Below are 26,489 nucleotides of genomic sequence, written 5' to 3' on the forward strand. Positions count from 1 at the left end.
AAAAAAATTACCTCGGTGCCGCAGTGGGCAAGTGATGAAACCGGTGTTGTGACTGAACACCAACTACCGTAGCAAGCCTGCCTTTTTAAATAGTCTGTTACAAACTGATCCCTAAAAACTACAGTTTACTAGGCATTTGAGTTGTAACTAAATCCGGGGAGTTGACATACTGTGTTAAATGCTATACTGCATCTTAAACTATTGTGAACAACAGTTTTCTATTTTTTTTTTTTTTTTTTTTGATGTTATTGTGCATGCAGTTTTTATGAGCCCCTGTTAATTGAAAGCCTACATGTTCTACAATGTAGAACTACAGCCCCAATTTCAGATAAGTTTAAACATTTAGGCTACATCCATAGGAAGCTGGAGCTTACCCTATTCAATCTTTTTTTTTTTTCCTTGTCTCAAGAAATGCGTCCACACAAAACCACTGAAACGACTCAAGATGATGTAGTATACATGCCAGACCATTGTGGCGCTGTAATTTTGCCACAGAGATACACTTAAAACAGCGCCTTTCCAATACAAAATTTGTGTGTATTCACAAAAACGCATCTCTGTGTGGAACCTTTGACTGGCAAAATTTCAATGTTTTCACTGGCCAAATTAATTGTATTTTATAAATATAAACAAATTTGGATTTTGATGACTGCAACGCACTCAAAAAAAAAAAGTTGGGACGGAGGCAAAATAAAAGTGAATAGATTACAGAATATCCAAGTAAAATGGTGAGAAACAATCCACAATTAGAAGGCGAATTGGCTATAGGTGAGGGTATCGTGATTATAAAAGGAGCATCCACCAAAGGCTCAGTCTTTGCAAGCAAAGATGAGTCATGGCTTACCACTTAGTGCCAAACTTCAAGTTTAATGCTGCCTTCACATGCTCGGAACTATCATAAAAAAGAGTTTCCTAGGTAAAAATTGCACATGAACACCCTCCCATTGAATGTAATGAGCTCGTAATCACAACTTCAGAAGTGGGAATTATGAAATTTCCGATAGCACGTGAAGGCAGCATAAGTTTGCTTGTTACTTGTTTATTTACACATTTATTTAATACTTTACTTAATTTTATTAGGCCTACTGGAAATGACATGCACGAATTGTGAATCATTGTCCATCAGTTTGAGAGCAACTGGTGATAAAAAAAAAATGCCACATCACAATATAGAAAATACTTTCATTTTAAATCATGAAGGCAAGCAGTGAATATCACACAAGCAATGTGCAAACTTTGCATGAGAGTTTTGCTGGTGAAGAAGTCTCAAATGCCAGTCAATCATTCATTATAGTAACTGAATGTAAAAACTGACTGAGCTTTTGGCATCTGATGCTGTGGCCCATAGTGAAAAAATTAGTATTTCGAAAATGTAAGTATTTCGTGTTAAACAAGTTGTTTTTGAAATGAGTAAGCTAATAATCTAACTAATCTTTTATTATCCTCGCAGCCTGCAGTTATGTGGTGATGCCCTATAAAATTATTGCAGGGCAAATGAATTGTAATATTAATTTAATAATAAAAGTAGCGTAATAATAATAATAATTTAATATACCCTGTGTTGCCTATCTGCTATATACCCTGTGAAGGGTTAAACCGCGTCCACCTGGCACGGCATCAAATTGATTAACTGTTTTATCCAAATCCACATGAATGCCCTGTACAATCTTCAGTAGGCTACTGCAATGTCCGAGAGTCTCTCCTGTCTCATGGGCTGAATCTGAAATCGCCCCCTATACTCTCATTCGCTTTTCCCTACATTACTCCAATAATATAGTCCACTTGAAGGAGTGAATGGAAACGAGTGAGTGAATTCGGACGCTGAGTGTGCCGGAAGGTCTGCCGCTTTAGTTGCCGCTTGCTGTTTAATAATCTTTTGAAACTTGGCAAACTGGCAGCTCCAGTAGTAAGATGAAAGGATTTATCTTGAATTCTGTCATGGAAATTATGTATAAACCTTATATAAACAATTTAATAATCAATTACAAATTAATTCATACTTGTATTATAGTACGCTGTATGCCACAGACGAGTGATTTGTAAAATGAATGGATGGATGGATGGATGATTCAGCTGTGGGTGCCATCTTCTGGCGAGATGCAGGAATTAATTCGATGCATGACTCTCACAGTGCATTATGGGTATTCTCTAGCCATTATTCATCAGTTGTACACTCATTATTGCGGTGCATTGTGGGATTTTAATTAGTGCACTCAATAATGTTCAGTAAGGTTTCGAACACCACTAAAAAAGGCTGTTGCTTCAAATACTGCCCTATTTAAGGGTATGGGGGACGATTTCAGACACAGAGTTTGTACTTTTTAAAATAAATGTTAGACAATTAACAAATCACATTTTCTTGATGTTATTGCATTTTATAAAATGTCCCAACTTTTTTGGAATTGGGGCTGTTGTTAAGGCAAAAGAATGCTTGAACAAAAGGAATAATTACCAGTTACAGCGCTTAAAGGAACACGCCACTGTTAGCATAGCGTAGCACTTTTAGCATAGCTTAGATGGGGGCTGCTCCCCCGTAGACACGTCATGCATCAACTAACCAGATACTGAATCCACTCATATTATGGCACTGATGATTCAGAATATCTTTGTATGTGTTTCCTTTCTGTTCAGGAGAAATGTGGACCTTCAGTAAATCTCTATTGCTGCTCACTGTTGGGATCATAATGTCCCAGCAGACACGCGCTCATTCCCACCATCATCACGGACACTCCCATGGTGACGGTGGTTGCCACGGTCACTCGCATGGTGGGGTGAAGATGCATCATGGGGCAAGCAAATGGAGTGCTGAAGCTAATCTGCCCCATGACAAAGAGGAGCATCATGGACACACACACGATCATGGACACGACCACGGACACGCACACGACCACGGACACGCACACGACCACGGACACGCACACGACCACGGACATGCACACGACCACGGACACGCACACGACCATGGGCACACACATGATCATGGACACATACATGATCATGGATCTGAGCGTTTGAAAAGAGATGTGGAAGCAGGGAGACGGAACATGGTTGAGCTTTGGATGCAGGTAAAACATGCTGATGGATGAGTATACTAAGAGATTCATATGACGCTAGGGTTATTGTGAATCAGTAATAAATCACTTCTTAATCTTTTACAACCTTTTAGTTCATAATTTATACATTCTTGGGTTCTCATTAATAGGCTATATAGGAATAGTGAGTTTTTCAGTGTAACTGTAATTTACAAATTGTTTAATTAGCTCATATTTAAAGAGTTAAATAATGATATTATCCCTTGTTTTTATCCTTTATATCCTATCCATAATCCTAACCTTAACCAATGTGTTTTAATGTGGTCTCATGAGTATTTATATCAATTTTATATAAAGTGTGGTTCTACCTCTTGTACATTTACTTGCATTTGCATTGATAAGAAAACATACAATACTGACAGCATCTTAAACAAAATAATTTATGCATTAACACTAGAACCAGGGGTCAAAATAAAAATTCTGTCAGCGGGTAAAATTTACCCATGCATGTGATTTTGATATGGCTAAAAAACATATTATGTCACTGTATTATGACACTATCTTCACAAAGTAATGTCTAGAGTAATTTTCACAATCACGACAGAAAATCAAAATATTGGTTTATTGAAAGGGTAATCCACACTCGAGGTAAAAAAAAAAAAAACAGGCAAAGGGTCATAAATCCACAGTAAGTCTGTCCAAACAAAACAACAAAGCAGAAACACACAGGAAGACTGGGAAATCCAGGGGACAGGCAAAGATAAAAAAAAAAAACAAGAACATGGGAACAAATGACAGAATGCTCAGAATTGCAGTTGCACACTAGACAAGACTTTGCAGGGAATGGAAGAGTGAACCAGGCTTATATATGATGGGACGAGATGAGACTCTGGAATAGCGGCCATGATGGAACGAGAATCTGGAATGACAACCATCTTGAATGGAGACTCTGACTTGGCAGCCATCTTGTGAACAGGCTTTGTTGCAGGAACCACAGGACGGAAAGATACATGAAACACAGGTGTAGCAAGCATTATAACTGGACATGGTGGTGATCTTTATTTTGCCATCAGAGACTGGTGTGTCCAAACAAAACAACAAAGCACAGACAGACAGGGAAATCCAGGAGACAGGCAAAAAAACAAGAACAGGAACAAATGACAGAATGCTCAGAATTGCAGTTGAACACTAGACAAGACTTTGCAGGGAATGGAAGAGTGAACAACAACAAAACACCTGAGTTGCTTACGAGACATTCTTGTCGCTACAGCTGCTCCGGCCTGGAGAAAAAAAATGGCGGACAGTGTACAACTTGCTCAGGGTGGGGTCTATGCAGAGTCTGTCAGCAGTCGTGGGTGGTCTTATTCAAATAGCTAGCTCACTAGATGACAGTTTTAGACTCAGACAGCCCATAAAAAACTGGCTGCGTGTTTTTCTTTTCAGCTTTTCTTAGCTGGCAGACATGCCAGAAAACTAAACGTTCATCCGATGTCCCCTTCTAGGTGCGTTTACATGGAGCATTGTAACCGGTTTAAAAGTCCAATCCAAATGAAAATGCTTCATATAAACACCCCAATCTGAATAAAAATGCCCAAACCGAATGAAATTGGTTTGAGAGGGGTGGGATAAACCATTCTATAAACCAAACTAAATAAAAATTCTGTCATGTAAACAAGTTAAACCGATTACTTTGCGTCTACTTCATCACATCAAGAGGCCAGGGGTCGTCAGAATGCGCAATGGCGGCAGCTAAATTAAACTGGAGTAAAACTGAAGCGGCACAATTATTAAATACACTGAAGGAACTCAGTGAATCATTACTACGGACCTTCATCCACATGCTTTTGCTTTTTGGAGGAGGGAGGGGTAGTACTGAGATGCTGCTTAGAGATGCACAGCCACGAAAAAGGTCAGCTTCCTGTGCCTGTCTTTTCCTCATACCTTCCTGCAGTAATATGCTACAAATTCACGCTGTTGCTGCTTGAGCACACTTTACATAAAAATAGTGCGCATAAGAAATAATGGAGCTCCATGTTGACAGGGATACAAGGTAGCAAACAGGACAAAATCTAAAGTGCGCATGTCACAAAGTCATTCTGATTGAAAGCGCCGGTACATGTAAACACCATGTCAGATTAGAATTGGAATGACAAAATATTGTATATGTAAACGTGGCTACTCAGTTGTTTCTTTTTTACTGGTTTTTAGGCAATTGGAGCCACCCTGCTCATCAGTGCTGCACCCTTCCTCATCCTCTTCCTCATTCCAGTGCAGTCAAACACGGACCAGCACCAGAAACTACTCAAAGTGCTCTTGAGTTTTGCATCTGGTGGTTTGCTTGGAGATGCATTCCTTCATCTCATTCCTCATGCGCTGGGTGAGTGAGCGCAATTTGAGGTCATGTAACTATAACATCCTGTCACTTGAAGTGATAAGTATAACCTTGAGGTTATCCCATAGTGCACAGGATATGCTTTATGCTATTTTGACAATAACCGTTGTCTTTAGTTCTGTAGCTATACCGGACTATATAAATATATTAGCATATTGGTGTATTATGAGGTGTTTAAAATCTTTCCTAGTTTTGCTATTGTAGATTTTACCCAAGGTGTTCTATAATAGTGGTTCTCAACTGGTTTGGCCATGGGACCTACATTTTCTCATGGTTATTAAGCCGTGATCCAAATTTTTAAGAATATGACTAAATACCTAAGGCTGTCAAGAAATTGAGATTTTTAATCTAATTAATTACATGTACCGATTAATGAATCTAATTAATCGCAAAATAATCACACATCAAATTTGGCTGAGATATTACCCCCAAAAGATAATTTAAAGTAATTTATTGTGTTAAATGAGAAAATCATCAAATAGACATTACAAAAAGTAGTTTTAAAAATTAATATTTTATTTGATCAACATAGAATTTATTACAACTTTTAGGCTACAATGGCCATGATTATTGTCAGAAGCAGCATCTGAATTGGTATTTAGATATATTACAGACCAAAACAATATAGTTACCTAGTTACTTTTATGTTCTGCAAAAGAAAGTCATACAGGTTTGAAACGACATGATGGTAAGTAAATGTAAATGCACAGCATTTTCATTTTTGTGCTAACTATATAAATTGTGATTTTTTTTTTTTTTTAATGAAGTGATATCTAAATAATAAACTAAAACTGCCAGTAGGTGGCGGTAAATGTCTAAATGAGTAAAAAGTACCAAAAAGTAAACCCTATTCTTAACTTGCCTTTATAATTGTAAGTAAACATCCAGATTCCCTGAACAGTAAATCCTACCGTTTCAACACATTTCTCAAAATTATTCTGTGAGGTCATGCTGTATTTTACCATCCTTAATAAATGCAGATTTGGAAGCAGTTTAAACACTCCTATCTACACAATTTAAACATAAAACGGACACAAAACTAAAGTGTAGACTACATAAAGTCATAAACAGACAATAATTTACTGTATCCGTCACGGCCATGAATTCTGAGCAGTTTAATGGCATGTTGTAAAAGTCATAAATTCGCAGGAACGATCTTAAAGAGCGCTTAAGTCAATCTTTGCATTTTGACACCTTTTGGGTTTCCTTGTATGTATCCTTGTACATTTTTTTTAATCTACCACCAATATTCACCTTTAAAACAAACAGATGGTCTAAATTCACAATGGATCTTTGGTACTTTTTGGGTATACTTTGTTTCTAGCGTACGCACATAGTCGAATGCACAGCCTTGCAAAGTTTACTTCATTTGACTCGTACACGTACACAGGCATTCGACGCATGCGCAGTTTTGAGCAACCTTAAGAGTTACAACCCATGTACATATTTCTGTGTTCTTTCATGCTACAGTTGAGTACCAAATGAGGGTACTTTTTAACCTCTTTGCACAATCTGTCGTCTATATAGGCAGCGAGAGCTATTCGAAAGAATGTGGATCTGTCTTCTCTCTAATCATTCTTGCTGTACTGTGATGTCATACACAGATCGGTCTGCACAGTGCTGCTTCAAGTCGAACACGCCTATAATGGCAATTCGCTCAAAATGCGGATTTAAACAGAAACAAAACAACACTGTTTGTTGCTCAGAGATCCACAACAGTTCTGTTCTGGCTTTATAGGTTATATTTTCGTTGGAAAAAAAATGGGAAAAAACTAACAATATTGTGTGTAAAATACACTATATTGCCAAAAGTATAGGTTGTTTGCAATCAGGTGGTTCTGGTGACGTGCGAAATTCAGTTGGAGGGCAAGCAGTGAAAATTAAAATAGAAAAGATGGAGGAAAGTCTGTACTGTGCTGGTTTAGAAATTTATAAACAGAAAATCACATATGTTGGACATGATCCTTATGTTATGAAGAGGAGCCATTTTTCTACTGAATTGAAAGACTATCCTGCCATTGTAGATATAGAGAATGTGAAGCTGCTGTTCAGTAGTCTGGTTTGTTAATATCTTGCTGCCTTTCTGCTAGTGAGTTTAGAGCAGTATTTTGATTTTCTGTCGTGATTGTGAAAAATGTCGGCATTGTAGGTAATTTATGCTGAATCGAGAAATGCAATATGAACTCACATTATCGTTCAGGGAAAAAACTGGATGGTGTAATATAATTTTTGCCTTTTCTACGTGTAAATACACTAAGGGAAGCAAATCTAACGCCGTATAGAAAATCTAATAATATCACTGATTGAGCTCACTCCCTATCACTCAATAAAATAATCACAGCTGAGTGTTTCTGAAAGTTTTGTATTTTGTTTGGTTTAATAATTAACATTACATTTGCGAGTATGACCCTCACTCGGCTTGTGAATGAGTATAACTTGCACACAGCCACTTCAAAACTGTTCACAAGCTTCTATGGGTTTGATTTTGGTTGTCATTTCTTAAAATAAATATAAAGAATAGTGTATTGGTGTCTGTCCGCTGAATGTGACCCTCCGATTCTAGTCATATGTGGAGAATTTTATCTTATGAATTTTAAGAATTTTATCTCACATACTGGATAAGAACCTCAAGAGCTGCCCAAATTGATGATTTAAAGCATGTAATCATTCATCCTGAATATTTCCAACGAACCACCTACGGAAATTTGAGTGCCTACGGAAAAACACGATATATTCTGCATTAAATTTAAACAATAATAAAAAAAAATTGATTGCAACTTTCAGACATGGTTTTCCTCTCATGTTAATAGTTCATTTAAGGCAGTTTCTGTGGCGTTATTATAATGACAAATGTCGAGAGTGCATTATTGTAACGCGAGAACTCGAGCAGGAATTTTTCTGCTCACAGGCGGATTTCCTTCTCAGACAAAACTGGACTTGCTCAGATATTACATGTGCATGCTCAGACTTTGTTTTTGTACATGTGCACTCGTGAATCTAGAATTGTCTTCTCTTCAGGATTTAATGTTGTCAGAAGTGCAACATTATAGTGTTGGCAGAAACATTAATCAGTGCATATGCCGAGTTTGCCAATGAATGTAAATCAATATTTACATAGCATAATATTAGTACACTTATCTGTCTCACACTTGTCCTGCAAAATCACATCTACTGTCCTGCAACAGATCAATAGCCAGGTGGTCAACTTAAAGGGTTAGTTCTCCCAAAAATGAAAATTATGTCATTAATGACTCACCCTCATGTCGTTCCAAAGACCGCCGTTCATCTTCGGAACACAGTTTAAAGGGATAGTTCACCCAAAAATGAAAATTTGATGTTTATCTGCTTACCCCCAGAGCATCCAAGATGTAGGTGTCTTTGTTTCTTCAGTAGAACACAAATGATGATTTTTAACTCCAACCGTTGCTGTCTGTCAGTCAAATAATGCTAGTGGATGGGAACTTCTACAATAAGAGTAAATAAAACTTGCTTAGACAAGTCCAAATTAAACCCTGCAGCTCGTGACGACTCATTGAAGTATATGCGCGAGACATCACTGCCGCTGTCAGAGCGCGATCAGACCAAACGAATCGAGTGATGAATGCAGTTGGACATAGTGGTGTATTAGAGGTAAAAAATGATATAAATACTGTTCGGTTTCTCACACAAACCGATCGTTTCGTGTAAATTAAACCACAGGGTTTAATTTGGATTTGTCTGTCGTGTTTTATTTACTCTTATAGTCCAAGTTCCCGCTGACTTGCATTATACCAATGACAGACGGCAGCGGTTGCAGTTAAAAATCATCATTTGTGTTCTACTGAAGAAACAAAGACACCTACATCTTGGATGCGCTGGGGGTAAGCAGATAAACATCAAATTTTCATTTTTGGGTGAACTACCCCTTTAAGATATTTTAGATTTAGTCCGACAGTTTACCGCCCCCTTCTGCTCCGAACTGTGATGCGATTAGGACATTCGCGACATGCACACCTACGCACCATTTTAAAAAATGTATTCAATGCTGAATAAAGTCGTAGTTTTTGCTATTTTTGGACCAAAATGTATTTTAGATGCTTCAAAAACTTCTAACTAACCCACTGATGTCACATGGACTACTTTGATGATGTTTTTATTACCTTTATGGACATGGACAGTGCACCGTACCTACACTTTCAATGGAGGGACAGAAAGCTCTCGGACTAAATCTAAAATATCTTAAACTGTGTTCCGAAGATGAACGGAGGTCTTACGGGTTTGGAACGACATGAGGGTGAGTCATTAATGACATAATTTTCATTTTTGGGTGAACTAACCCTTTAACATAGCTTAATGGACTAGTAGAGTGATATAAAAGACCAAATGCGCACATTATTGGTGATGTTGGCTACAGGCAAGCAGATGCACTCAGAATGAACATAACAAAGCGTTTCCCAGTGAAACGTTCAATATTTGCAAATTTAGGGACCATCTCCAACGTCATACGATGCACACCATAGAGGGCCAAAAATCACGGACAGCAGCTCTAATGTTTTAAGAACATTCCTCTGACATATTAGAATGAATAAATTAACAATTGTGTTGATTTTAATCAAGACGCAAAACTCTCATTTCACGGTAAGATGCAACGAAAGTGCATCACTGTTTTACTTTCATTTTCAACTGAACATATTTCTCTTCAGGGAAAACCAATCAAGGAAAACCTGTGCCTAGTGCACCTAGTGGTCATTATATAAAACACAAAAGAAAAAACCCTACATGAGATAGTTTTAACTAAAAATATACACAAGCTTAACTAAAAGAAATTATTCTGATAAGTGTGTTTTTCCAACAATGATATAATGAAACAGTGACAGTTTAAGTTTGAAGGGAGTAAAGCCTGTGTTTAGGCTAGTAAGGAAATGTAATTTACCCAAAGAAGAACTTTTATTTTAAATAAATGTTAATTTATAAGCAGCCTACTTCAGTGTGATATGTTACCATATCATCATGCTTAAAGAATTAGTTCACTTTCAAATGAAAATTACCCCCAAGCTTTACCCTTCCATATTCAAATTACGGAAAAACGAAACTGGCACCGCGTTAGTTCCGTAAGTTGAATAGGGAAGGCGTAGGATGTACAGCGTAAGCTTTTTGAAGAATACGGAAGGCGGTCTGGTGGAAGCACTTGCAAAGCGAGCATTTGTGTTTATAAAGCATATACATTTTTTTTTTTTTTTTTTTTTTTTTTAGAAAATGACTGATCGTTTCGCTTTGATAAGACCCTTATTCCTCGTCTGGTATCATTTAAAGCCCTTTGAAGCTGCACTGAGCCAGGAAAAACAGCAGATGGAGATAATGCATCGGCAATCTACTGCTATTGCTGCAGTTCCCGGATGTCCAATATTGAATTTTCTGTCTAATTTGAATCACTGAATTTGAGGAAGCAAATTTGTTAAAAAACAAAAAACAAAAACAAAAAAACAACTGAACAGACTCAATATGTTGGAAGTGAAATCTAAAAGGTGTTAAAAATATTAATAATGAAAATGTGTGAAATGTTTTGAATTGAAATATTCACAGCTTAAATACGACCATGTTAAATTTCAGTCTATAAAAATGCAAGCCCTAAAAATACAATGCATTAAAATGCAAGCATGTTTAATTACATTTTTTTTTTTTTTTTTTTTTTTCAATTAGTGCAATTCAACAAGCTTTTTATTTAAAAAACATTTGGCATTAATAAACTTCCATACCACAGACCTTTGGGGCTTGGCCCCTAATTATCCTTTCAGAAGTCATGGCTACTTTGCAGCTAGATGTAGTGTTGGTGTATTTATGAAAACTACCATCCAAATAACTGGCCCATGCTAACCAGCCTGACCTTCACCTTTTGATTTTATCTCAACACAGAACCTCATTCTCATCACGGTCAATCACACAGCAGCGATGAGTCACATGTTCACTCAAGCGGTAATGAGGAGTCACATGGTCACTCCCATGGTGGGTCATTGTTCAGTTATTGAAATTTGTGTTTTTCTACTTCTACGTTTTCAACTGAAATACAGGAATGGAAATTATTAAAAGATGTCATTTTTTTTTTATACAGTGTCAATAAATGCTTAATTTCTGTCACAGGAGGTTCCCATGGTCACATGATGTCAGTTGGTCTGTGGGTTCTGGCTGGCATTGTTGCATTTCTAGTGGTTGAGAAATTTGTTCGTCTTTTGAAGGGAGGACACTCGCACTCTCACTCTCATGGTAAGAGTCTTGACTCTTGACTCAGTCTCTAACTGAACTCCTTTCCACAAACTGATCATAGAAATAAAAACAGTATAAATAAACATGGTAACACTTTACAATAAGGTCTCATTTATTAACATTAATGTATTAACCAACATCAACTAACAATGAACAATATATTTGCTACAGTATTTATTAATCTTTGTTTATGTTAGTTAATAAAAATAGTCATTCATTGTTAGTTCATGATAGTTCACAGTGCATTAACTAATGTTAACAAATGAAAACTTATTGTTTGTGCTTAATAAGATTAAGAAAAAACTGTTATTCATTTTTTTATGGTAACACTTTACAATAAGTGCAACCATAATCACACTCTCTCAATATTCAAAGTGCAAATAAGACCAAATTTTTCTCTGATACAGAGCTAAGAGATGGTTACAACTACACTGCCCAGCCTAAAATAGCTTTCATATTGAGAGATATTTGCATTCATCATGGAGCCGTTTTCAAAATGCGGGGGATTGAAATCACGTTTGCGCGCTCGCATTTACTTTCACTTTCATCGATCGCGCGTAAGTCTGTAAATATGGAGCGGCGGCGACCATTATCAAACTGGATTAAATGTTTTTTATTTAAATACAAAGCAAAATGACTTACACGTAATGTAAACGAAGCGGTGGCATATTCTTTCCTAATCATCCTAACCACTCTGTCATGGCAACATCACGAGACTACTTTTCGCCTCGACGAGAAATCTCGTCACATATTAGTCTCGTGAGATCTCATGCCACGAGATCTCATCATACCCCTATAAAATAGTCAACATGACTACAGTGGTTCAAACTTAATGTTATGAAGCGACAAGAATACTTTTTGTGCACAAAAATAAAACAAAAATAACGACTTTATTTAACGATTTTTCCTCTTTCCTCTCAGTCCAGTTGGCGCAGTGCTTTGTGTTTATGTCCGAACGGCGGCTCAGTATTGGCTGACGCCTCTTCACTTGAGCAGCATGAGTCTGCAGCTGACGCAGGAGCCGGCCAATAATGAGGCGGCGTTCGGACATAAAAAAAGAGGAAAAATCGTTGAATAAAGTCGTTATTTTTGTTTTGTTTTTGCGTACAAAAAGTATTGTCATCGCTTCATAACCACTGTCTTTAGTACCTTTCTGGACATTGAATATACTGATTTCGTTGCTTTCAATGGAGGATAAAAAAACCTCTGGGATTCCATCAAAATATCTTTTAATTTGTGTTCCAAAGATGAACGAAGGTCTTACGGGTGTCGAACAACATGAGGGTGAGTAATTAATGACAGAAATTTCATTTTTGGGTGAACTAACCCTTTAAATTCCATAAATATAGATTGATCTGTGTCCACACACTGAATAAAGACTCAAGGTCTAGCCAAAAAAAAATAAAAAAAAATAATTTATTTTTCTTTTACAAAGTAAAAGTGCAAGTGAGATAAAGGCCTGACCACTGATAGCAAAAATTTAAATTGATAGCTTTCATCAGTGCTCACAATGAAGCAGCTGTTCCCAGTTGCATAGCTAAGTGGCATGCAGGGAAAATAAAAATTAGGTTGTCATAAAAATAATGTCACATTACAAACAATGCTGCTGGTGCTGAAATAAAATTTAAAAAAATATAATTTCTTATTTTTATGTATTTATTTATAGAGTGATCTGGACATTCTTGACAGATTTTCAAATGCATTAAAAAAATATTTCCTTGTCGTGTTTTCAGCTGCTCCAAAGGCAAAGGATAGTGATGAAGAGGATGACAAGAAAAGAGAGAAGGGAAAAAAAGATCAAGTTCACTCCAATAAGAAACCCGTAGAGAAAACTGTAGAGACGAGTTCTGGTATGGAAACCCAAGTCCAAAAAACTCAAGTATTTGAGAAGTTTTATTTTCATCTTTCAATGCTGCTGTCTTGCTGACAGAATAACTTCTCTTTGTCTCTTTAGATATTAAAGTGTCTGGTTATCTGAACCTGGCTGCTGATTTCACCCACAATTTCACGGATGGTCTTGCAATTGGAGCGTCATTCCTGGTTGGTCCAGCAGTTGGTGCTGTTACCACCATCACCATCCTCTTACATGAAGTACCACATGAGATTGGAGACTTTGCAATTCTTGTCCAATCAGGCTGCACAAAGAGGAAGGTATGGAGCTCCAGAGAGTTGATTTGTCAATATAGGCTTTTGGGCAAATTATACAGTTTAAAGGGGTAGTTCACCCAAAACAATTCTATTATCATTTACTCAACCTCATGTCCAAACCTGTATGACATTTTATTTTTTTCTGTAGAACATAAAAGATACTTTGAGAAATATCAGTGCTTATTTCCCACTCCATACAATGGAAGTAAATGGTAAGCAAAACTGTTCTTCACAAACATTAATCAAAATATCTTTTGTGTTCTGCAGAAGAAAGTCAAAGAGGTTTGAAATGACATGAGGGCGAAATTGATGACAGGTTTTTCATTTTTGAATGAACTATCACATTGTCAAGGTTTTCAGCATAAAAAATTATACATTTCTTATGTAATATGAACATAAAATGATGTCTTTAAAGACCCCACAAAATCAAAAATCATGTTTTGCTGGTTACAGTCCATATCTAATAGCTTTAGGATAATCTGGCAGTCAACTGTTGTACTTTTAAATGCATTTCAATGTATTTGTTTTCAGAAGATATTCAGATTTCAAATCTGTAGTCTCTCTCTTCTGATTAAACGGAAGCAACATCAGAATGGGTCATATGCATGATTCAACCAGTCTTCCTTTTAACGCACTCCAAGCCCATTTGAATTCTGCACAGAATATTGTAATTTAAAGCGTTATGGAACATCCTCTTTGGCTAGATACCCTTGGTATTATAAACCTTGAAAATGAGAACAGGTGACAACTACATCAATTACAAGCTTTTAACCCTTTAAGACCTGAAGGCATTTTTAGAGTTTTTTTTTTTTTTTTTCTGAGTGACATACACAAAAGTACAGATTTATAACTCCAAAACTCTTGCAAGGATAGTCAAAATGTAGGTACCGTTTGATAGAACACATTTAAATTTTTAGAAAATATAAATTACATTACAATTCAATATTCTCATGCTGAGAAACTGCTGATTAAAACAAACAAATATTTATAATTTTACATATCTTATTTGACATGCAATAATTCAGGAAGGAAATAAGATAAGAGGGAAATTCACAAGTTACAGCATTTGGAACCAAGGTAGCCTTTTTGTTTAGCCCTTGACGCCCCCTAGTGGGCATTTTTAAAATCGTTACTCCATGAGGAATATCTTGTGATCAACACAAGGGATTATGTTGATTTTGGACTCATTTTAATTGTGAGAATCTGCTTTAACTAATGCTGTGCCACAGCATTATACTTTTCTACGATCTGTGCATATTTCATGAAATTATGAGTAAAAATTTGAAATCCACATTTTAGTTTTTAGTTAAATAAATTATGAAAAAAAAAATTCAGTTTATCAGCAAATAACTCTTAGCACTACTTAGGAGTTAATCGATTTGGCTACATGCATTGTAAAGTTCAAACTCTAAGCTTTCAATTGACACCTATTTTGCGTTAATTTGCGTTTTGAAAAAATATGATTATTAATTTTTTTTCGTTGCTAGGTGGTGCTGGTGGGCGGTACACTCCGGTTTATAGGGACTATTCAGCACTCGAGTTGATCAAAATGGTTAGATGCATTAAAGTGTCATGAGACCCCCCTGTTTTAGCCTGTCGCTCACACCTCAGAACTGTAAAAAAGTCTCTCAAAATGGGCGTGCAAAACTGGAAAAGTGGGAGTGTAGAGGGGAGGAAGAGAGGAGACAACAACCAATAAAACAGAACTACAACACACTCATTATACAGAATAATGAATATTAACATATGAGTGGAGGAAAAAACAAAGTCGAGGGCACCTTGATGTGTTTTAAAAATATAATTCTATGACAACAAACGAGGGACAGTCACGGAAGAACATTTAAAAGGTCTAATATTTTCATCACGTATACGAGTGTCTCTGAACGGAAGACGCATCCGTTTAACACAGAAACAATAAGGCATAGTTACTTTTTTGTCCATTGTTCTTTGAATTTCCTACATGGTCTTCTGACTATCACAATAATTCATCATGTCATCGCGATCATAATCAGACGTAAGGCTGAATCAGTGTTCTTATTTGCACATATATATTTCATTTGAAAATACATGACAAAATATGTCCACATACACAATGCTGGTTCATATTTAGAGCAATAGATTATATGAAATATGTCTATATAAAATAATACTTGAAACATGCTTGCTTCTGTCCATTTATGATCTATGATCCACGTGACGAGTGTTGTTAAACTTGTGTCATTCCGTGCAAAAAACGCTCTTATGTGCCCTCCGTTTTTACATATTAAATATTGTTACAGTATTATTTCCCTTGTGTTTCTAGTCAAACTGCAGCTCTAAATGCATGGCGGGGAAAATGCAAACAGCGCTTTAGTGTTACTGAGGAGGAAACATAGGCTACTGTACACTTATGCGTCTGAAGGACAACAGCGCAGTTGAACAGTCAGAAGTGAATGGACAGCTGCGTCATTTGAACTCTCCGCTGTAATGCCATTTCATGCATAATACAGTGCAGTGCTTGGATTAATAGAGTTCATTCTCATGAATAATGAGAATTAATGAGCTCTTTGGCAGCCAATCACCACTCCGGGTCTTGCCAGTATTACGTATTGACGTCAGAAGCCATGACGTTGCTCCGACTTTGCTTTTCAAACTGTAAGACAGAAATTGCTCTAAAAATGCAAAAATAACTAATTTCCACTTATGGATTACCTTAATGAGTACCTTTAGTGTTTTTAATGATGTGCAGCTTGTACATATCTGTTCATATCTCAAAAGATGTGTTTGGGGATTTCATGTGAGTTTCTAAGCTTTAAAATGATACCTATTTGTGTTATTCCACATTTGAAAACAAGCTGTTCTGGAAACATTGGATAACACATTACATCCCGGAAAGACGAGAGACATGTTTTTAGCCAAATATGTTACATCATTCCGTTAGTAATATCTCGTGAACGACACAATGGATTATGTTGTTTTTGTGTTTTAATCATAAGAATCTGCTTTGAATGGTGATGTGCCATGATCTATGATCTGTGCAATTTTCATGAAATTATGAGCAAAAACACCACGTGAAATCTACTTATTTGTTTTCAGTTATCGCTTTTGTGCTGTTTTTGTTGTAGACTCATTAGAGGGTAAAAACAATGCAACAGGACAATGGTGGAGGCATGATCTGAATGTGTAAAGTCTCTGATTTTGTATGCAAAAAGTATTATTGTGCTACCTACTTGGTTTAAGTTTCTATTGGCTCTTAAAGAGAGACACGCAAACGGGAATGTGGGTGCTCCCTTCGGTCTTATAGGGTTAAAAGTGCATCATTACCATTACTAAACATTATCACGGTTTTACTGCAGTAAATAAACTAAACTTTATTGGCTGTTTAAAAAAACAAAAAAACAACTCTTTGATATGTCCTGTCCCCCTTCATGTTTTGATCCGAAACATTTCAACACGGAGGAAAACTGCGCTTATGAAGCCACTTCAAAGGATATAGCAAAAGTGAAATGGGTTCAATGACCTCCGTGAAGTTGGCACCCCATTAAAACGAAATAATCCCCAAAACTATGTCATTTGTTTGTGCTACGTTTGTGCTAATTTGTGCCGCAAAAACGAGTTTGTACTGGTTTGGTGTTTGAGATATTGAACATTATTTTTTTGGTCGTGTGACATCATTCCCCATGTCGTTCAAATTGCTTCAAACCGGTGCCATTTGTTTGTGCTCGATTTGTGATGGTTTGTGCCGTTAAAACAAACACTGTAACTGTTTTCCTTCCACAGATATAACGAATATAATTCGGGAGCTGTGATGTCACTCTCACTTCGTCTAAATCGCACGAAACCGGCGTTGTTCGTTTGTGCTCGATTTGTGCTGTTAAAACAAACATTGTAACTAAGACCTCTTCTTAAATATAACGAAAACATGTTTTATGAACAGTTATGTAACTCTCCACCCCATGCCATCCAAATTGCTCCAAACCGGTGTTAGTTTGTGCTCGATTTGTGCCGGTTTGTGCCGTTAAAAGAATCCCTGTTATTGATTACCTTTTTTTTTTTTTTTTTTTAAATTATGAAAAAACCCAATCAATTCGCCCGAAATAGTCTCATTTGTTTGTGCTTCGTTGTACTGGATTGTGCCAGTTGCCAAAAGTTTCGTTTGTGCTGCTTCGGTTTTTAAAATATTAACCCTCTGGTGCTCCTCGTTTGGGAGTCACACTTGTGCTCTTCAAAAGTAATATATTATATTATAGCTATACCAAAGCCTATACATTTAACAGAAATAGTAGGAGCAATGTGATTTCAAATTGAGTCTCTGTTTGCTTTCCTCATTTTCAGTGTCAGAAACGGAAAGTTGTGCAGCATCAGTCCGTGTAATTCCTTCAATTAATTAGCCTACGTCGAGAAAAACAACTTATTTCATTGTCTACTAAACCAAATCAAAAAAACAAATAAAGTCATTCGTTTAATTTGATTTTTACCTGATAATAAACAAAGACAAATAACTTTTTTTTTTTGTATGAGAAACTGAAAAAATAGCTTTAAGAGTTTTTTTGGATTTTGGGTTTATGTGTAAAACTTAAATTAGTTTATGCTTTAAAATTTGTTTTGAATGTGTGGGTGGCCCCTAAAATACTCATTTTAGATTTATGTGGTCTAAAACAACATTGAGGAATTTTTTATTTATTTCTATTTATTTTATTCTTAAAAGGCCTAAGAAAAACTTAATTATGCAACATGTTTCACTCGTTATTGGAAGCATTTATATATATATATATATATATATATATATATATATATATATAACATAATTTGTTTCATTGGAAAACCCCAAAATATCAGAAAGCAATGGAAGGGATCGCGCCGGCGCCTCCGCAGACAAGAGACACACACGTGATGTACATTGGCAAGAAATGTATGAAACAACCAATTAGAAAAATTGTAACTAAAATGCAGAGCAGTTGCCTACATCAAATGAACTGCGTGATGGGACATGCAAGACATTACGAGTTGAACAGCCATGCAAAACAAATATTAAAGAATAATCACATTTTTTTTTTACCCATGAAAAAAAATTACGAAAAATCTAGCTTGATTTTAAATTTTTCAGTTTCTTACACAAAACGAAAAAACAAAAATCAAATGCTTTCTTATTTCACTTTCTTATTTTTTTTAAGTATAAAATCAAATCAGCCTACCAGGTACACGGACCCGGACCCCAATCCAATAATTATTATTATTTCATTATTTCTTTACAAAACCAAAATGAAAAAACAAATAAAGAATTATCATCAATTAAACACTGAATATTATATAAACCTTTTTAACAATGTCGATTTGTGTACCGGGATAGGCCTATTTTCTATGATGATTCCATATTTCTTTGAAATATGAAACTGTTTTTCTTGTAAGCAGCACAAACAAAACTTTTACCTGCACAAACCAGCACAAACTAAGCACAAACAAACGAGACTATTTTGGCCGAATTTGGAGCATGTGGACGGCTGAGTGACCTGAGAATGACCTATATAATTATTATTTTAATATTTTAAAAACCAAAGCAGCACAAACGAAACTTTTACCTGCACAAAACAGCACAAACAAAGCGTTTTGAACGACATGGGGTGGAGAATGGCGTAACACGACCAAAAAATAATGCTCAATATCTCAAACACCAAACCAGCACAAACGTTTGTTTTTGCGGCACAAATCAGCACAAACGTAGCACAAACAAATGACATAGTTTTGGGGATTATTTCGTTTTATAGGGTGCCAACTTCACGGAGGTGGTTCACCCCGACTTCATTAAACATCAGTGTTTTTACTTTACCATTAATTTTCTACTCTTCCTGTTTTCATCAGGCCATGTGTCTTCAGCTTCTCACCGCCATTGGTGCGCTAGCTGGAACTGCCTGCTCCTTATTGGCTGAAGGTGTGGGTGCTGCGGCCACAGCCTGGATCCTTCCCTTCACCGCCGGAGGCTTTGTTTATATCGCAACCGTCACGGTTCTCCCAGAGCTGCTGGTTGGACGGTCTAGTTTCTGGCAATCAATGCTGGAGATCCTAGCTCTGCTGTTTGGAGTAGGAATGATGGTGCTGATCGCTGAGTACGAGTGAGAGAGTAAGCGATGTTTGAAAAGAACTTGGGGAAATTGGGGAGTAGAAACCAATGCATGGTCATCTGAACCTTTTGCGGCTAAAGACCTGAAATGAGTGTTCTGAGATTAATGTTGACATAGACAATAGAAAATAATACAAAAACAAACAAAACAAAAAAACAGAATGATTGAGGGAGAGAGTAAAAGAATATAAAGCGAGAACTGCACTCATTTACCCAGAGACCAACATGAATGGATCACTTAATCATTTTAGGCACATGAACCAACCTATGGACCAAAATGTTCGTTCGGTTCTTTATACTGATATGGACGGGATTGAAATGTGGGGACTCTTTGACATTGACCAATATGTTCCCAAGATGTATTGTCTCCAGTCACTGAAGCAAATGCTTCTGCTTATCAGTAGATTGCTTTTTAAGAAATATCAGTATGTTATCATTAAGTCAGTTGACTGCTGTTCACTGTTCAATAAAGGTTTATGTGATTCTTTTTAAAGCAATGTGTGCTTTCTCTTTGACATTAAGTTTATTAGGTTTCCTTGTGAAATATTCAGCTGTTTCAGGTATAGACGTTACTCTGTGAATAATGAAACTGCGCACACACACACACACACACACACACACACACACACACACACACACACACACACACACACACACACATACGTAAGTGCATGCATACCACAGAGGAATCTGTAGCTTCACATTATCATTGGTGATGGTTCTTGAGAAGGTGCAAACATAGTATGCTTATTGAATTTTAGTTTAGTGTTTTTTTTGTTTTTTTTCTTATTGTCTGTAACATTATTCATGTAGATGTTTTGACCATGTCTTCTTGAATTTGTTTAATGTAAACCATTTACAGTCTCAATCAGTGTAAAACAAGCATATCACTTCAAAAAATAAAAGTGGAGGCAATTTCAAGTAAAACAATTGTGGTACATCTCTAACAGTCTTTATTCTGCCTTAGTATGGCAGACAAGTGGTGTCATGAATAATTATGAGAAAGCAATTTATCATAGTATAAGGCCTTGTGATGAATGATTATAAAACACTGCTGATGTCTGAGGCTTCCTAAATCATAAAAAGAACACACACTAACATTTTCCATCATGTGCATCACATACATATTTCATTACCTTTCAGAAAAATTATTTTCCAAGACAGACCTAAAACAGACCTCCTTTTGAAGACCTCTGACTTTTCCCTTAAATGCAGGACCGATCATTTCAAAACGATACTAGACGCAGAGGTGTAAAGAGTACCTGAATGCCATACTTGAGTAAAAGTACAGATACCTTACAGCGACTCCATTACAAGTTACCAATTCCAGTACAACTTGAGTAAAAGTCTTAGAGTATCTTATTTTAACAGTACTTAAGTATTTTACTAATAATAGGCTCAAAGACGCACTAGTCCTCAACACCTAAGAGACATGCCAGTGAAAATAAGAAACAATTGATTTGTAAGATGTTTAATTTCTAAAATCAAAATAAAACTGAACACCTCAATATTGCAATAAATTAAGGTCGACACAACAGCCTCTTAAACATCTACAAACACTCAGGTCTCAAGTGCACAAAAAGGCCATAAGTTAACCAATATCCTTCAAAAATATCTCGTCAATATAGTGGATAAATAAAATAAAAAAGTATGTATACTTGCACTTGATGTGCTGGTTTCAGCCTCATCACCGGCTGACCTAAAAATCAAACCCCTACGGTTCACAACTACCTGCTAATGCACTCGCATTCATGTAAAGTAGCCTTGTTGAAAAGTTTGGGTGAGTAAAGGCAAAATGCACAAGATATAGTACCTTCAATGCCCTTAGATGGCGATATTGCTTTTTTATAGCAGAAACAAAGTACTGCATAAAAAGTTAGGTGCCATGCAAAATGTAATATGTAATTGCATTACTCATCACAAATGTATAGGAGTAAAAAGTGCATTTACTTGTTCAAAAATGTAGTCAAGTAGAGAGTAAAAGTTGCTAATATCTTTGATACTCAGTACAACTACAAAGTAGCCAAAAAGATATTTAAGTACAGTAACTAAATACATTTACTGAAATACTTTACACCACGGACTTATAATCAAACATCATTCAACTGCGTAATTCTATATCATGTCTACAACCTATATATGTGACTAGTATGGTTAGATCACACGTAATTCATGCATTTGTTACTAAATATTGAATGGTTTATTGGAGGTGTGTCTTCTTTACTATATGTGTGAATGATTTCTCATTTCTTGAATTATGGTATGGATCAAATCTGTGTAAAACATATTGTACACATCTTGGTCCACTTAAAGTTGCAGTCCACCATTTTTCCTCTTTGTCGCCATCTCTGTTTGAAACGTGCGATTGCAGTCATATGCGGAATAGTTATCTTTAGGTGGGTTGTGCATCGGCACGGTTCAGCGCGGATGAATCTAATGTTTGCTGTCAATCACTACACCGGTATGGATACTGCACTTCAGAATCACAAATTCTACGTCTTGAAAGTATGACCAATATAAGAATTTTCACTGGAAAATATCAGCTGAACAAGTAAGTAACATTTCTACCACTTTTGTTCTGACCAACTGAGGAAAAAAAGCATTAGGCCTACAATAAATCGCGCTGCTAATGATGATTAAATCTAATGATCGCTTAGCTCGGATCACGCCAAACTATGCAAATTATTATTACTGTTATACTTTGTTCTCAAATTGTTAATGTTAACAACATCAGCATTGCGTGACTATCCCTGCGTCTCAATCAGCTCCCTAGGTTGTGAATCAGTATATCATGTAAATTAATGTGGCCGATTCCCTGATCAGTGCCCTGACTACTGAACTAGGGAGCTGATTGAGACGCACACTATGTGTATTTAGTGTATATTAGTGTTACCTGTAGATTTCAATTTCTGTAGCCACTCCACAGTCCAAAGTCTTTTGCTTTTTGACTAAGGGTGAATCTCCATTTGTCACTGATGATTGTCAGTGTCAGACTGACGTTTAATTATTTCAGCTGCTGTGAGAACAGACTATAAATGATCCACTACAAGTAGCATCCTCACATGATAAAACGACTTGCATGGACTCCTTTTTTCTGTTTACGGACGTGACGTAATGACGCAAAGACGAACTGCTGCATGCTCGAATTTCCTGCAGAAATCCACCAGGTCGCTCTTATTTTAAAACATTATTACAAGCTTACCGTTGTGAATCGGGCTAAGATAAGGAGAAAGTTTTGAACACTGGCTGGTTATGTACTTGCTCAAAAATTGATTTTGGATAATGTTTAACCAAAAAATTTACGGACTGCAGCTTTAAAGGGGTCTGAGTTTGGTTCTTTTAAATAGGGCCCAAGTGTGAAAACACCCTTATTATAAAATGTATGTCTAAGGGTGATTTCACACTAGGGTTCTTATTAAATGAACTAAACTCAGACCACTGTAAGTGGACCAAATGTGAACCAAGTGAAAAAGGACCCAGTTCTTTTTATGTTCACACTGTCCATGTCCCTGAAAGAGGACCTAGATCCTTTTTTGGTCCACTTAAGTAGGAATTTGGTCTCAGACCTCTTTGTGTTCATTCTGTTGCTTTTTGGATCTAGTCCAGTTTACTGTTTGATTGCTTGACCCTATGGCCTGCAAAATTTTATCCCATTCACTTACATTGTATGTGCCTCACTAACCAAGAAATTTGTTTGTGAAGATTATTATTATTATTGTTAATTATTATTTTGTAATATTACATTGCTACAAATGCTCTTGAATGAGCTGAAGTTGTTTCTTTTGCACAAAAATATAAATTTTGTTGCAATATTACATCCCTATTCTTGCACTATATCACACATCTGTCTTTGTAAATAACATTTATTTTGAATTGTTTTCCTTTTTTTTTGCAGAAGGCAATGATAACATCAGATGAAGTTGGTTATGATTGGATATGATTGGTTTGTGCTATAAATCCCGCCTCTTGTTTATGTGCGTGTTACGTGCGTCAGTCTGAATGAACAAAATGAGGGCGTCAAGGGAAGACTAACTGAAAAGTAAGTAAACAGCTCAGCCACTTAGATATCCCCACTTTATATCACATCATAATTAAACTTGAAAAGACCTGAAAACCTGATGACTGTGGGGGGGTTTTAGTGCAATCAGCTTGGTGACATTTTAGCTACATCTTGATGTATGTGACAGACAGTGTTTACCGAGCATGAATGTTGACTATTAAAAATAACAGCTGAACATCAATACACAAATAAAATATATTGTTTAAATTGTTACTGCCTTTAGTTATTATTTTGGAAAAAACATAGATGCTTAAACACTAACTTTATGAGAATGACTTGTTAATGTAAAAATACAATTTAAAAGGTATGAAAAAGGTATGACAAAGTGTTCAATTGCTGCCTACTATATCCCACCCAATAACAGGCATAACATTATGACCTCTGACAGGTGAAGAGAATAACACTGATTATCTCTTTATCACGGCACCTGTTATTGGGTGGGATATATTAGGCAGCAAGTGAACACTTCCGGTACGATCCAAATGAGATATATTGCCCTCTGATGGGCACTTTGGAGTGAAAACAGTCATGGCCGCCATATTGAAGGGTTGTTCCAAACCGAAGTGCTCAAAACTGGCCACTTCAAAGGGCCCTTCGGAATTAAGGATTTCGAAGGATACAACTGATGGACACTTCAGGCCCCCATGATCTTCGGGCCTTCTTGATTGTCTCGTTAAGATGATGCTGAAGTGCATTCCAAAAAAAAATGTTTTTTTGACTCCTTATACCCTTCATCCCTTCGAAGCTCTCACTCCAGAGGGTAAACCCTTTGAAGGGATTAGGGCATAGCGATGAGCCCTTCCGAATGGAAAGCAGGGTTTGTCCTCAAAGTTGATGTGTTAGAAGTGTAACAGCTTAAACTATGTATTTACATGCATCACATTATTGTGCGTTGTGCCCTTTAAGAGACTGATCACTTCACTCAACGCGCGCTATGCGGTGATGATGTAGAGGGACTATGTGACTATGTGATGAGTATCATGAGAGATGATAAATGTGCTCTCCCATCTTGTTATAATTTTGCTTTAATTTTATTTGTAACGCTAGAGTAAATCTCTCACATATGAGAGGAGCATGTCCCTGTGTACCTGCCATTAAACGTGTGGAATACAGACTTTTCACCTTCAAACTCTTTCATTACATAGATTTAACTAGTGTTATCTGGGCCAAAACGTTACAGAAGCAGGAAAAATGAGCAAGCATAAGGATTTGAGCAATTGATATGGGCCAAATTGTGATGGCTAGAGGACTGGGTCAGAGCATCCCCAAAACTGCAGCTCTTGTGGGATGTTCCTGGTCTGCAGTGGTCAGTAAAGTGGTCCAAAGAAGGAACAGTGGTAAACCGGCGACAGGGTCATGGGCGGCCAAGGCTCATTGATGCACGTGGGAGTGAAGGCTCGTGAAAGTAAACATTTGTCTGTTTGTTTTGCTTAATTTTAATAAAGTGATAACCTGAAGAAAGCCTTCAATATTTTTATTGCCATATAAAAAAGGAATCTTAACACTGTGACAAAGCAGTTAAAGGTGCAATATGTAAGAATTTTGCAGTAAAAAAACAAAAACAAAAAAACGCTAGGCCAGTGTTATATATTTTGTTCACTTGAGTACTTACAATATCCCAAATGTTTCCAACTATTTGTTAATCGTGAGAAAATTGCAATTTCAAAAAAGGCTGTGGGACGTACGAGGAGTCGTCTGTCAATTGCGTCATACCAGCGTTACCCTCGGTTTCCGGTTTTATTTTGTAAAAACCATGAAAACACCAAAGACGCTTTAATATATTACATGTTTTATCAGACAAGGGAACAACTATTTTGATATATTTATAGACAGAAAATTAAGTATTGTTATATAGCTCAACATGCTTAGTCATATTGTTTAAATGTTATTTTCTTGATTTTTTTGCCACTACTATGCTTTACCATGCTATTGGTAAAAATGCTATTTTTTGAAGTAGCTAACATAGCATAATCAGATGCAGCTATTATTTTTAGTAACAGTAATACAGCATTTTCTCCATCATACAATACGTTTTAAAATTAATTACATGCCATTTATCAACACAAGCCATCCAGCATTTAATGATATTCTAATATCGATCTAGCTTACTGCAGTGCGTAACAGTGTTTCACAGCAGCCGCCGAGCAAACACACAGAGTAACTTTATAACATAATTTTCAACACTCTCAAATGTATCTAATATAATTGTCTATAATATAATTGTAGCTGTGTTATCTCATACTCATTACCGGAAAAGCGGAAGCAGCGTCGGCGTCTGTGGCATAATAAAAGCTCTGCTGCTCACAGCGTGTGTTGCGCAATCGCTCCAGCGGCCTCGCTCAGCTCCCACAACACTTGGTCCTGCTCTGCTTCATACTACAGTAACGTTAATAATCGCATCCATGAACATTTCTGCCCGAGCCATATCCTGAGTATTTTCCACCGGCTGTGAGGTGAAGACCACATGTCCCAAGATTTTGCACTGAAACTTGGCATCATCAAGCTATGCCTTTGTTTTGA

The 26,489-nt window shown here is 36.6% G+C and overlaps 1 protein-coding gene across 1 annotated transcript in view; it reads left to right on the plus strand.

Moving 5' to 3' along the window:
* slc39a7 (solute carrier family 39 member 7) overlaps positions 1 to 20,402 on the plus strand; it is a 34,339-nt gene extending 13,937 nt beyond the window's left edge. The window contains exons 2-8 of the mRNA XM_048202203.1: positions 2,632 to 3,065; positions 5,241 to 5,409; positions 11,317 to 11,406; positions 11,542 to 11,664; positions 13,398 to 13,514; positions 13,619 to 13,815; positions 19,651 to 20,402. Of these exons, the coding sequence (XP_048058160.1) occupies positions 2,637 to 3,065; positions 5,241 to 5,409; positions 11,317 to 11,406; positions 11,542 to 11,664; positions 13,398 to 13,514; positions 13,619 to 13,815; positions 19,651 to 19,905 (1,380 nt within the window). The 5' untranslated portion in view covers positions 2,632 to 2,636 and the 3' untranslated portion in view covers positions 19,906 to 20,402. The remainder of the gene's footprint in view (positions 1 to 2,631; positions 3,066 to 5,240; positions 5,410 to 11,316; positions 11,407 to 11,541; positions 11,665 to 13,397; positions 13,515 to 13,618; positions 13,816 to 19,650) is intronic.
* Positions 20,403 to 26,489: the final 6,087 nt, after the last annotated feature.

This window comes from Megalobrama amblycephala, linkage group LG9, assembly GCF_018812025.1.
Source record: "Megalobrama amblycephala isolate DHTTF-2021 linkage group LG9, ASM1881202v1, whole genome shotgun sequence".
In the NCBI taxonomy this organism is placed as follows: domain Eukaryota; kingdom Metazoa; phylum Chordata; class Actinopteri; order Cypriniformes; family Xenocyprididae; genus Megalobrama; species Megalobrama amblycephala.